The 12,810-nt window shown below is 45.6% G+C and overlaps 1 protein-coding gene across 1 annotated transcript in view; it reads right to left on the bottom strand.

Moving 5' to 3' along the window:
* Positions 1–12,566, bottom strand: part of ARL13B (ARF like GTPase 13B) — a gene marked incomplete at its 5' end in the record, with an annotated part of 59,012 nt that extends 46,446 nt beyond the window's left edge. Inside the window, one exon of the mRNA XM_080919147.1 lies at positions 12,508–12,566. Within this exon, the coding sequence (XP_080775273.1) occupies positions 12,508–12,566 (59 nt within the window). The remainder of the gene's footprint in view (positions 1–12,507) is intronic.
* Positions 12,567–12,810: the final 244 nt, after the last annotated feature.

The following is a 12,810-nucleotide window of genomic DNA, read 5'->3' as shown; positions in this document are numbered from 1 at the left end:
ACTAAGAAATTAAGAACTCAGCAACTTCTATAAATGGCCTAGATTTATTTACATTCATTTGGATAAAAAATAATGTGACAGGAGGGATCTCTTCCCTCCAGGGAAACAAAGACAGCATGCAAGACAAAGCAGGCCCCAATCAGCTTTCCTGGACACTGGTATAGAGATGCAGTGAGATGCATTCTGTGTGCTCCCTGAAAGTCTCCTGTCTGGATGGGCTCGTGAGCAGCAGTTGACTCAAACATTTGGAATAGGGCTTTGGAAAATGAAGCTTCTAAAAGTCAAGATGGGAGAGAAATTATTATCCAGTAACAAGGACCTGTGGGAGAAGTGAAGGGAGATGAACAGGACGTGCAGGACACTTAAGAATGAGTGACCCTATGTCTCTGAGATTAAAACTTCTGTGTGTTACCAAAGGCAACTATCTGAAAATCTTGAGCAGCTGATCCATGTACTTGGGTTTTCAGATTTAAAATAACAATTGTTTGTTATTTTATATAACTTTTAGTGTCAAGATGATTTTGTTAAATTAGTGTTACTTTTCTAATTTTAACTGGGCCCTTCTTGATATTAGACTCATAAAAAGCATAAGGCATCTATATTTCTTTATATACCAATAAAATGGCAAGCCTCTCTTCTAAACCCAGCCGTCTCTTTCCTGCCCTGACAGGCAGGAGTTTGAGGTTGTAAATGGTGGAATCTGACACAAACAAAATGAAGGCAGAGATAACATACTTTTCTCCTGAAAGACCTCCGAAGGGAGACCCTCACTCAAATCTCAGGAGAGGCGTGCACCCAGCGAGGCACCGAGACCAGACTTGCTGCAATCGCATGAGGAAGTTTATTGAAAGTGAAAGAGTGAGATCTCAGACCAGCATGCTGGGGTCGAGACTCATACACCACGCAGGGGTAGAGGAGTTCGACCCCGGCCTGAACTTGTAACAGGCTTATAAAGGCAAAAATCACAAAGGAGGGGGAGGACAGGGGGAATGAGGAAATTCATAAGGGGAAGAATCATACATTTTTTTTATCAGTACACCCCCAGGCACACCTAGGGCGTTGGAACATTCCACAGAGGTCATCCGGACCTTCTGTGGTATTTTGGGAACTCAAATCTCAAGAAAGTGGGATTTCCTGGGAGCGGCAGAGGAAATCCCTAGGGCAAGGAATCAGTGTCCTTTGACAACCTTTTACTCTTCATTCCCCCGTTTTTCTTTTTGTAAAAAGCTCTAATCTTAGAGCGATCCCTCAGCTTCTTGTAATATCTGGTATTGTTGTCTTAGGACCATTACCTGTACAGCACTCACCCTTTCTTTTATAAAAGTCACCAGTCTATTGAGGATGCATGGCCCAAAGGTTAGGATTAGCATTAAAATGAGTAAAGGCCCGACCAAAGCAGAGACTAGCATAGAGAACCAGGGTGACCAGTTAAACCAATTTTCATACCATCCTTGGTATGTTTCTCTTTCTTTTTTTCTGTTTTCTAGTCTTTCTCTAAGCTTTGCCATAGAATCTCTTATGACACCAGAATGATCTACGTAAAAGCAACATTCTTCTTTTAGGGCAGCACAGAGCCCTCCTTCCTTTAGAAAAAGCAGATCTAATCCCCTCCTGTTCTGTAGCACTACCTCTGATAATGAAGTCAATGACTCTTCTAGTTTGGTTATGGACTGTTCTAATGCTCCCAGGTCCGCATCCATAGCTGCTCTGAGTTCATTATAGTAGTAAGGTTGTTGGATGAGGGCAGCTGCTCCTGTTCCAATTCCTGCTGCCACTCCAAGTCCTAACAAGACAGCTAAGGTCAAAGTAGCGGCAGTTTAAAACAACAAATGCACTATCAAGCAGATTGAACAGGCGGTCCTCAGTTCTCATAGGGAGATAGGAGGGTGTGGTCACAAGGGGATACGAGTCCTCCTTTGGTGACAGAGTGAGACAAGGAGGACTCTCAGGCCTGGGTGCAGGGTTATCACGCACCGAATTGGGGCCTACGGGTCATGTGGGTGGACTCTCTATCTTTATCTTAATAACAAAAAATGAATCTAGGGTCCCCTCTGCCAGTATAGACTCTCCATCCTCAACGGTTTCCTCTTACCCACTGACGATCTTGTTTTCCCTGTGGGGTGAAGCTGATATTTAGAGGGTTACAATAACTGTCTTTGCACGGTCCCTGAGGGCTAGCGGAGCTTTCAGAGGCACACCCAGTCCTATAAGCCAGGTATTTGGATGGATCTCTTTCCCCTTTCTCTAGCTCCCCTGGCCTATGACCCTTTTTAACTATAATTAGATCCCAAGTGGAGGAAGGGTTCCAGTAGGCTTCTCCCGTGGTCTCACATCCCCATTTACTACAAAAATAGTCTGAGGCCCCTCTCTTCATTTCCCTGGTGTGTCCCTGTCCGGGGCAGACATAGAAGTCTGCTGCCTGAAGGTTGGCTTGGTAAAACTGTCCTGAACACCCCAATGTGATCCCTATGCCATGAGGGACACACTGTTCTTCTGGGGGTGGCTTTTCTAAATTGGTATAACTGGAAAGATCCCAGGCCATAGAGCCGGCTGCTAACTTACAGACATCGGGTGCAAGATCAGGCCACCAAGTCCAAGGGGGGTGCACTGCGGTAGTTGACCACACGACGTCGCCCACTTCATTAAGCACTTCCCAGGTTAATTTTTGAAGGGAATGAGGGTTATTACCCAAGGTTGGGGCTACGACGAAGGCACAGCTTAAGAGAATTGTCACCAGCAGCCACTGTACCCAAGCAGCAATCCTGTTGACCTTGACTGCCAAGGGGGTAGTCAACAGCACCAGGTAGTGTCCCTTCCACCGGGGCTCAAGCATGCCAGCGCGATGTCGTCTGACCAGGACTGAGTCTCCGACCTGGAACCTGTGGGGCACCGCGGTGGTTCCTGGAGTGTAGGCTTCTTTTATTTGACTCCAGATCTGTGTTTTAATAACTTCTAAGGCCTTTAAGTGGGCAAATAGAGCAGAGGAGGAGGAGGAGTTAGTGCCAGGATCCAATATCCCGCATGACTCCGTTAAGGGGGGCAGTCCCCCATGTAGGATTTCATAAGGGGTAAGGCCGAAACGCCCCGGCGAGTTTCGGACTCTAAGAAGCGCAAAGGGGAGGAGGGTCACCCAGTCTTTACCGCCGGTCTCAATAGCTAATTTAGTAAGGGTCTCTTTTAGAGTTCTATTCATTTTTTCTACCTATCCTGAGCTCTGGGGTCTGTAAGCACAATGTAATTTCCAATAAGTCCCCAATAAACAAGCTAATATCTAACTTACCTGGGCAACACAGATGGCCCATTGTCTGATCCAATTACCTTAGGGGTGCCAAACCTAGGGAAGATCTCTTCTGGAATCTTCTTAGCTATGACCGCTGCTGCCATTTCTCTCTTTGTGGGGAGGCTTTTACCCACCCAGAAAATGTATCTATAAAGACTAATAGATACTTATATATCTATATCTTCTTGGCTCAGTTCTGTAAAATCCACTTCTCAGTAAACCTCAGGTCTATCTTCTCTCCTCCCAGCCTTCTACATACATTTGCTTTCTAACATGGCACACAGTTATCTAGTCAAATCTGGCACAAAAGAATTTGACCTCAAGACAGTCTTTACAAGTTTGTCTACCTCTAGATGAGTCCATTGATGCATTTTCTTCAAGTCCAGTGCTGTACACCAGGTCCTGGATAGGGCAATGAGCTCAACAGGTTATAGGGGTTAAGTACTGTGAGGTGGAGTTCTGCCACCAATTTGTTTACCTCTCAGAGATCTTGAACTGTCCAGCAGTCGTTGGTTCCATGTTTCTGCACCAGTAGGAGAGGCACACCTCAGGATGATGGACACATACGAAGTTGTTGGAGTAACTGAATGATGAGTGTCTTGATCCCGTCACATGCCTCCTTTGATATGGGGTACTAACGCACCACTAGCCTGTACTTTCAGCTCCATATGGGCAGGGGCTGGTTCTTAGCCTTCCTCATTCCTGAAGTCTCCGCCCAGGCCTGTGGATATGCCTGCAGCCACCAGTCCGTCTGATCTGAGGCAGGCTGTTTAGAGTTGGTACTCGTCCTCCAACTGGATGGTTAGAACCTGCACAGGCTCCCCTTCTGGACCTCTAACCTGTGGTCCATCAGAGTGGAAGTGAATCTGTGCCCCATCTTAGTCAGGAGGTCTCTCCCCAACAGGGTGCAGGGACAGTCTGGCATTACAATGAATAAGTGGGATACCCGGCCCACTCCGAGATCCACAGATCTTCGGGTAGTCCATAAATATTTAAAACTTTGGAGCCACATGTCCGGGGCTTCTGTTGCTGGTGTCCCCTTTTTTTCTTGTTGGGGCAATTTTTGTCTCAGTGGCCTTCTTCTTTATAGTAAGCACATTGACCTTTGCCAAGAGGCTCCCTCCTAGTGCCAGACTTGATTCCTAACTCCCTGGCCCTTCACTACTGTGGCCAAAATCCTACAAATTCCTTTTTTGTCTACTACCCTCCGGTCCTCTCTTTCCTCTGCCTTCTGCTTCTCTCTTTCTCGCTTCTCTTCCTCAGTCTCCTCCTTATGAAACACTTTCTCTGATTCCTTCACCAAATCCTGCAAGGTATAGTTTTGGAACCCTTCTAGCCATTGTAACTTTCTCTTAATATCTGATGCTGACTGCTGTATAAAGGCCATAGCCACCTCTGCCTGCTGACCCTCAGAGGTTGGGTCAAGGTATAACCCCTGTCAAGAAACACAGACGGCGGTTCAACAGGTCCCTGAAGAACCTCTCTTACCTTAGCCAAATTCGTGGGTCGCCTTGCGGCTCCCTTGAGACCTGCCACTAGAGCCCGGCGGTAGACCTTGAGACGCTCCTTACCTTCTGCAGAGTTGTAATCCTAGTCAGGGCGGGTCAAGGGAAAAACTGCATCTATAAGATTAGGGAGATTGGTGGGGGTCCCATCTGGTCCTGGAACATTTTTTCTAGCTTCCAGGAGGATCCTCTCCCTCTCTTCCGTAGTAAAGAGGACCTGCAAAAGCTGCTGGTAGTTGTCCCAAGTGGGCTGATGAGAAAACATCAGGGACTCAAGGAGTCCCGTCAGGCCCGAGGGGTCCTCTGAAAAAGAGGGGTGGTTAGTTTTCCAGTTATACATATCGGCTGATGAAAACGGCCAATACTGTAGCGGGACTAGTTCTCCCGGAGCTGGGGCGGGTCCATAAGCCTGTAATGGTAGGGCAATAGCAGAGCCAAGCCCCGCGCCATCTCCCCCTGGGCTTCGAACCCGGGGGCTTCGGGTCCCGGCCGCTGGTCCTGTTTCAGAGGCCGTCTGGGAGTCAGTGGGAGTCGGCGCCTGTGGGGGACTTGCATGAGAAGCCGGTTGAGGGTATGGGGGTGGAGGGTTATCGAGGAGAAGAAAACCATCATCAATTTCAGGATAGATCTGCATGGGGGCCGATGGAGCAGGTGCCAGCTTGTTGGAGGCCACGGCCACCGTTGCCGTTTCTGCCCCCGCTGTCCAGGGTCTCACCCAGGATGTCGGGTTTTGGACCAGGTCCTCCCACACGATGATGTATGGAACCTGATTGGGGTGTCCCCCTGAAGCCTGAAAAACAATTCGCTTAACAGCGGAGATAAGAGATAGATTAAAAGTTCCCTCCGAAGGCCATCCTACGCCAAAACTCGGCCATTCAGAGGAGCAGAAAGTTTGCCACGGTCCTTTCCTGACTTCAACAGAAAGATTATGGGCCCTTGTCTTAACGTCCGTCCAATGGTTCAAAGTCAGTGTTAGTGGGGTTGTCACAGTCTGGCCCATTTCTAGTTCTGACACACACACACAAAACACTCACAGATACTACAAAACAGAGAGACAAAGTCAGTCGCCGACCTCGAGTCGACCTGAAATCCCGAAAAGAGCCAGATGGCCCACAATTGGCCCTCTGACACAGATCGTCAAGGAGAAAAACTGATCTCCCGACTTTTCCCGTGGGGGTCCACCAGGCGTCCCTGGTCCTCCCCCTGTCCTCCTGGGACGTCTCCCAGGGCGAGCAAACGGTGGACCCTGGACACGTCTATCCCCGTCCACTCCACTCCTCCCTTGGAAGAGCAGACTCGGTTAGAGCGTTTGCAAATACCGAACTGCGATCGCACCAGACCTCTGAACAAATCACAAACACAGAATCACAATCTGGACAATCCACAAACACAGAATCACAATCTGGACAATCCACAAACACAGAGTCACAACAGGACAACAAAGAAAGAAAGGAAAGAAAATCCTTACCTCCAAGTAGGTCTAGGGCCCCTGGGTGGTCGCGCAAATCCCGGACGAGCCCCCAAATGAAAGACCTCCGAAGGGAGACCCTCACTCAAATCTCAGGAGAGGCGTGCACCCAGCGAGGCACCGAGACCAGACTTGCTGCAATCGCATGAGGAAGTTTATTGAAAGTGAAAGAGTGAGATCTCAGACCAGCATGCTGGGGTCGAGACTCATACACCACGCAGGGGTAGAGGAGTTCGACCCCGGCCTGAACTTGTAACAGGCTTATAAAGGCAAAAATCACAAAGGAGGGGGAGGACAGGGGGAATGAGGAAATTCATAAGGGGAAGAATCATACATTTTTTTTATCAGTACACCCCCAGGCACACCTAGGGCGTTGGAACATTCCACAGAGGTCATCCGGACCTTCTGTGGTATTTTGGGAACTCAAATCTCAAGAAAGTGGGATTTCCTGGGAGCGGCAGAGGAAATCCCTAGGGCAAGGAATCAGTGTCCTTTGACAACCTTTTACTCTTCACTCCCACTTTTAATTACCCACAGGGCAACTAAAATGGGCCCCAAATATTCAGTACCTTGAAACAAAAGCAGCTTCTAAGTCCTTATTATTGAAAGGCAATATATCATGGTGGGCACGCACCCAGAGGAAAAGCACTTACATCTAAGCTAGAAAAGTAGAAAGAAGGGACTGGGTTCCACAGTGTTCTCTGAAGCCACATACCTGGTGACCTAACCCTCTCCCATTAGGTTTCATCTCTAAATTTCAACCACCTACTGATTGCCACCATGTTAGGGATGAAGCCTTTAGCATGCAGAACACTGTGGGGCAATCAGCCACACCACAGCATGTGATTAACTGTGCTCAAAACTTACTAAAAAGTTCTACAGTGGAATCCTAACTCTTCTATTGTGTGTCCTCCTGGTACAATGAAGGCATCACTCCCTCTGTCATGCCTGGGTGTGAATCATAGGAATCACGCCATGTGTTTATTCAGAACATCCACTACCCATTCATTAGCTATCTGGTAACCTTGTCAGTTAGCTGCTCTTTTTCAAGTCACTCTCATCTTACTTAATAGAAGTCCCAAAGTAGAAGGGCATCCATACCTGTCTTATCATTACAGTACCTTGGCATAATCAGTCCATTTCATCATTAGTTACAATGCCAAATCTAAAAGTTAAACCTTATGATTGGGGTGTGTGTGTGTGTGTGTGTGTGTGTGTGTGTGTGTTCATGTGTGTGCATGTCTGTGTGTGTAGCACTGTATATTACAGTTTATACGGGGTTTCAGTATTATTCAGTTTCAGACATCACAAGGGGTCTCTGAAAGTATCCCTTACTAATACCTGAGAAATATTCTATTAGAGAGCCTTCCAGGACCAACCAGCATAGGAGAACAAAATATAACTTAGTATTTAGAATTACTCTTTGCTTCTAATTTGGGTAAGAAGACAACAAAATAAATTCACTAACATGAGATACAGGTGATTCAATAGGAACTTGTGATTGGGAAACAACGCAGGGCACAGGCTCAATCATGGATGTGCCAAGACTCAGAATTCTGCAGAGGACAAGTCCCTCTGGACCAGGAATATGGTCAGTGTGTAGCTGAAAGGCTAACAAAACATCTGGTTGAATATATAGTGAGGACATGTTACAGAAAAGAGAAGAAAACCTTGGGGAAACTTTAGAAGACAGATAAAGGTGAGCAAAGATGGTAAAGTAAGATCGAGGAAGCAGGCAATAGGAAAAGAATATTCTGAAAATTTTAAAAGTGGTTTAAGCTTCAAAAGATGATAAGAGTCCATTTCAGGCAAAAGTCAAAACGGAACCATTTAGTAATGAGGACCAACTGGTTTTAGAACTCTCAAGTGGACGGGGCAGAAGTCCTCTATACAGTGAGTTATGGAATCCATGAGCGAGAAGGATGTGGGAACAGTACCATAACCCACTATGAACTGAGAATCTCAGGGTAAAAGAAAAAGACACTAGTGGCTGCAAGGTTAGAGGGTTGTAGAGGATGGTAGAGAACACTCTCTTCCCAAGGATGTCCTCAGCCTAACCTCTATGTGCAGTTACTTACGAGGAGGTAATTTTGGACATGATTAATGATGGCGGGTATGCCTTTGACTGTACAAGGAGGTCTGATGAGCTCACAGGATCCATATAAGAACATTGGAACATAGTATTGTAATTGGTTATGCTACAAGCTTTAAAGGGGGAAGAACAGGACCATGAACCAAAGAATTCAGGTAACCTCTTGAGGTGGAAAAGAGCAATAGAAAGTAGATTCTTCCCCTAGAGCTTCTAGAAGGTATACAACTCAACAGAACAATTTTAACTTCTGATCTTAGAAAATAATGGTAATAATGTTGTATTGTTTCTAGCTACTCCCCTTACAGATGTGCTACAGCAACCACAGGAAAGTAATACGCTGAGTTTCTTTGGTTAGGCAAGAAAAGCCTGAAAGCTTATTCTTTATAAAAGGATGTATTAGAAACTCAAAAGACTAAAGAGAAAAACAACTTCCGGTTTTCACAGCAAGAGTTACACACGTTCATCCCACCAGCCCCATCTGTGGCATAGAGAAAGGGCACTGAGGGAAGAACTCTCAGGTAGAACGACCAGAGTAAGGAGAAGCCAGGAATGGCACAGGCATAGGAAATAACCTCGGGTACAAATAGAATGCTCTTTTTCAACACAATAGGTGGGAAAGAGAAAGCTATATCCTGAAAACATCAGCTATCAACAGAGGAGGGTATATTAATATCAAGTGTGTGCCATTCAGGGGGGTAGTAGTTTGCCGAGTGACAGCTTGGCACCATTGTGATAGGAATTCTTCATTGTCAACCTGACAGAATTTGGAATCACCTAGGAGACACACCACTGAGTGTGTTCTGTGAGGATGCCCCAAGCAGATTTCACAACCCTGAATATGAATGAAACTAGGCATTCTAAATAGGAGGGGGAAAGAGAAAAGCGTCTGAAGCGCAGCATTCTCTGTTCACTGCTTCCTGACTCCTCAGATATGGGCACTCTGGCTGCAGACTCCCTCCACCACCAACTCTGATTGCCTTCCTCCCTGGAATGGTGTTCTCCTAAAACTTGGACCCAGATAAATTCCTCTTGTCTGCTGGGTTTTGACAACAGCAATGGAAAAAATAACCTCAGCAGCTATGCTTCAACTTCTTGCACAGATTTTTCTCTCTTAAGATACTGTGACAAATATATCATCAACAACTTGGACATGGGAAAATGCTAAGACTTTTAGGATTCCAAGTCTAATCTATCAAACTCAAACACTATACCGAGAAAACGAGGAAGACACAACTTGACCAAGTGTCAAGGTTAACCTTACTTTCCTAGCAATAAACGCACTGGCACTACCCACACACTTGATATGATGTGCTGTGATTATGTGCACTGTAGAGTGACTTGCCTATGATGAACGACATACTGTCTCTGCAGTATTCTTCCCCAAGATGCACCACCTAACACAAATTATGAGGAACTAAAAAGCAAATTAAGGGGTATTCTGCAAGCAACCACAACCTCAAAAGCCCTAAGCAATGGTTTCCAAAGGAACCTCTAAGATGCTGACTCTTGGAGACTGAGGAAGGTGAAAGAATCAGAGCAAATGTAGTGTGTGGAACACTATACTGGACCCTAAACACACACACATACACCACAAAAACGATGAAGACTATATGTGGGAAAGCAGGCACTTTTGAACTACAATACACAGTTTAGTTAACAGTATTACACTAATATTGTTTTCTTGTTTGTTCTAAATCTCAGGCACATTGAAATGAAAAATACAACATTGTACTATACAGTTTCTAATGGGGCAAGTCTGTGGGTCCCATACTATAGTCAACTGAACATTGATTTATGCAGCTTGAAAGCCTAGGTTCAGGTTCTGACTCGTACGGTAGGGTAAGTATCCTTTGAAAACTGGCTGGGTTCCTGGGCCTCATTACTAATCCAGACGGGTGCCTTAATAATGGGTCTCAGCCTCCTGCCTGCTACATATCAAGTAAATCCAATTCACTCAGAGAACCGTGGGTTATCATCAAACAAATAAAGAAATGAGCTTTAGGAGAGAACTTCCAGTGAAGAGTACAGAATCTGTTATTCTGCATTTTCTGAATATTAATAATCATGACACTTTCCTCTCACGTTTGCAAATGTATTTTGAGAATTATATAAAGCACCTCAACATCAAGTAGCACATCTAAAACTTAAAAGACTAAAAAGGAAACATAAGCATAATAGAACCAATCTCCCATGAATTACTGTAAGTCATAAAAGCAACGCATATTAATTTTTATAACTAGTTCACTTGCTTCTCCTATAGAACTCATGGTAAGATTATTTATGTAAACCTAGCTAATGGCAACAGACAAGCAAGTTGTAGAAAACATTTGGTACGCATCTCTTAAGCCACCACTGGGAATCAGGCATTTGGCAATGATGCTGAACTTAGCCATAATCTAAGTTCACTTTAAATAGCCGTAGAGCTCGCTCATGCTCTTCACAGTTGAGAGACAGATGGAGATACAAGCTAGAGTAGCATGGGATGACAGACAGATAATGCGGGTCTTAAACTGTTTAAATTATCTAATGCCCATGAGGGGATGGGGGTGTAACTGCTTAACTTGGTAATGCAAGAGTTACCCACGTGCAGTGCAGTGCTCTTTAAAGAGCACCACAAAACCTCCCAGGCTCCATACACCTCTTCACTTGCAGCACCTCAATTTAGGCAGCACAGATCCAAGTGCTGCTTATTAAGATAACCCACCTGACTTATAAGGCTGAGTCTTCGTGAAGAATCCAGTCACCTCTTGTACTTAAAATTCAGTGTCTTTCCCTCTCTAAACGGTTTGTTCTTTAAACAAAGCTCAATGACTATGCTGCCATTACTTCGAGAAAGTGACAACTACTACAAAGGATGAACTTCAAACATCTGATTATACTCATACTCCAATATGTTCCTACAAAAACCGTTCTTTAAAGGTCAGCTGAGGAAAGTATGAATGGGGAAAACGACATGGTTTTCAAGTCTGAGTAGCAGCTATAAAATCAGTCAAAATAGTAAAGCCAGTCAAAATAGTAAAACTCAGATCACAGTGTGGAACACACCTTTGGTTCCTACAGGTGATTCCATTGCCTACTCTTAAAACATCCAAAGCCAGAGTTGAAGGAGGTGGGGAAGAGTCCAAGTTTTGTTTAAAGCACATTTTTTTTCCCTATAAATGCATGAAGTGTAGCCTTTCTGGTCATTCTTTAAAGACCTGCTCACTTTTATGACACATATCTGTGAAGTCTGGGGTTTTAAAAACCACTTTCCTTGATTTTGCCTGTGGTCAAATTCCAAGGCATAAGTAGGAAAAGTCAATAGTTACAAACAGAAACACACTCTAGTTTGGGCTTCTGGGTTTCAGAAGCATCAATTTCCCTGACTCCATCCTAGCACGGTACCTGGTATATATTTCTTGACAGCATTTATTGAATAACTCACCAAGTAATATGCACTGGCCATTCATACAGGTACTGATGCAAAAAAAAAAAAAAAAAAAAAAAAAAAAAAAAAAAAAAAAACACGAAGAGACCTTTCAATGAGGTGTCACTAGAGTGTACATGAAAACTGCAGCGAAATTACAGCTAAGAAAACACTTCCCTTCACACACTCTAATTGATTCCAACACTTCTTAGGCACAGATATTATCCTCATTTAATAAATAAGGAAGGTGGGCCAAATGTGGTTGAATCATATAATTAGTAAGGAATAGAGCCAAAAAGCCAAACAAAATAAAGTACGGTTGTGTTCCCAGATGTGTACAAAAGAGATGGGATGGAGAGACATACAATGGGATGTGTGTTTATTAGGAAAGCTGTACTTCACACCTCTCTTCAAAAACTTTCTACTACAAAGCCTTTGAAGAAAACTACAAGGGATAATTATCTCCCTCCCTCCCCTCTCCACACAGACACGCTCCCACACACATCTTTCTAAGAAATGTGAAGCTATTCGTACTACTTGTATAAGCCTAAGATAAAAACTTAGTCGAGCAGACATGAGAGGGGCTAGAAGTTTTGAGCTCTCACTCCAGCCAGGGACAGTCCCATCGGGGAAGGGCGGCATCCCCCCCAGACCTGACCGACTCCTCCCACGCCTAGGGAAAAGGCGGCGCCCGGCCAGGCCCAGGGGCGCGGTCGTCCCCATCCCTCTGGGCAGCGGGCCCGCGCCCTAGCCTACCTGACAGGCTCCCGCCACCGCTTGAACAAGTTGCAGCAGTTGGCCATCAGACTGAACATCCCAGGTCTCTCCTCCCGCCACCTCCCATCCGAGCTTCGGGAAGGGATGAGTCCCGAGCTCCCCGGCCCGGCTCAGGGGCCCCACGTCCTCAGGCTCCCCTAGGGTGGACTGGACAAAGGGCAGGCCGGGAGGGCAGTGACCGGGACGGATCGCAGGGTCCGGCCCCTAACCGTGTCCGCCCGCCGCCCCGGACAGCCGGTACTAAGGCTCAGGAACCCCGGAGTGGCGTTAGTGGGACTCCAG

The sequence above is a fragment of the Micromys minutus genome, assembly GCF_963924665.1.
Source record: "Micromys minutus genome assembly, chromosome: 7".
Classification (NCBI taxonomy): Eukaryota; Metazoa; Chordata; class Mammalia; order Rodentia; family Muridae; genus Micromys; species Micromys minutus.
Note: the sequence above shows the minus strand (reverse complement) of the source record. Positions and strands in the feature narration are given on the sequence as shown.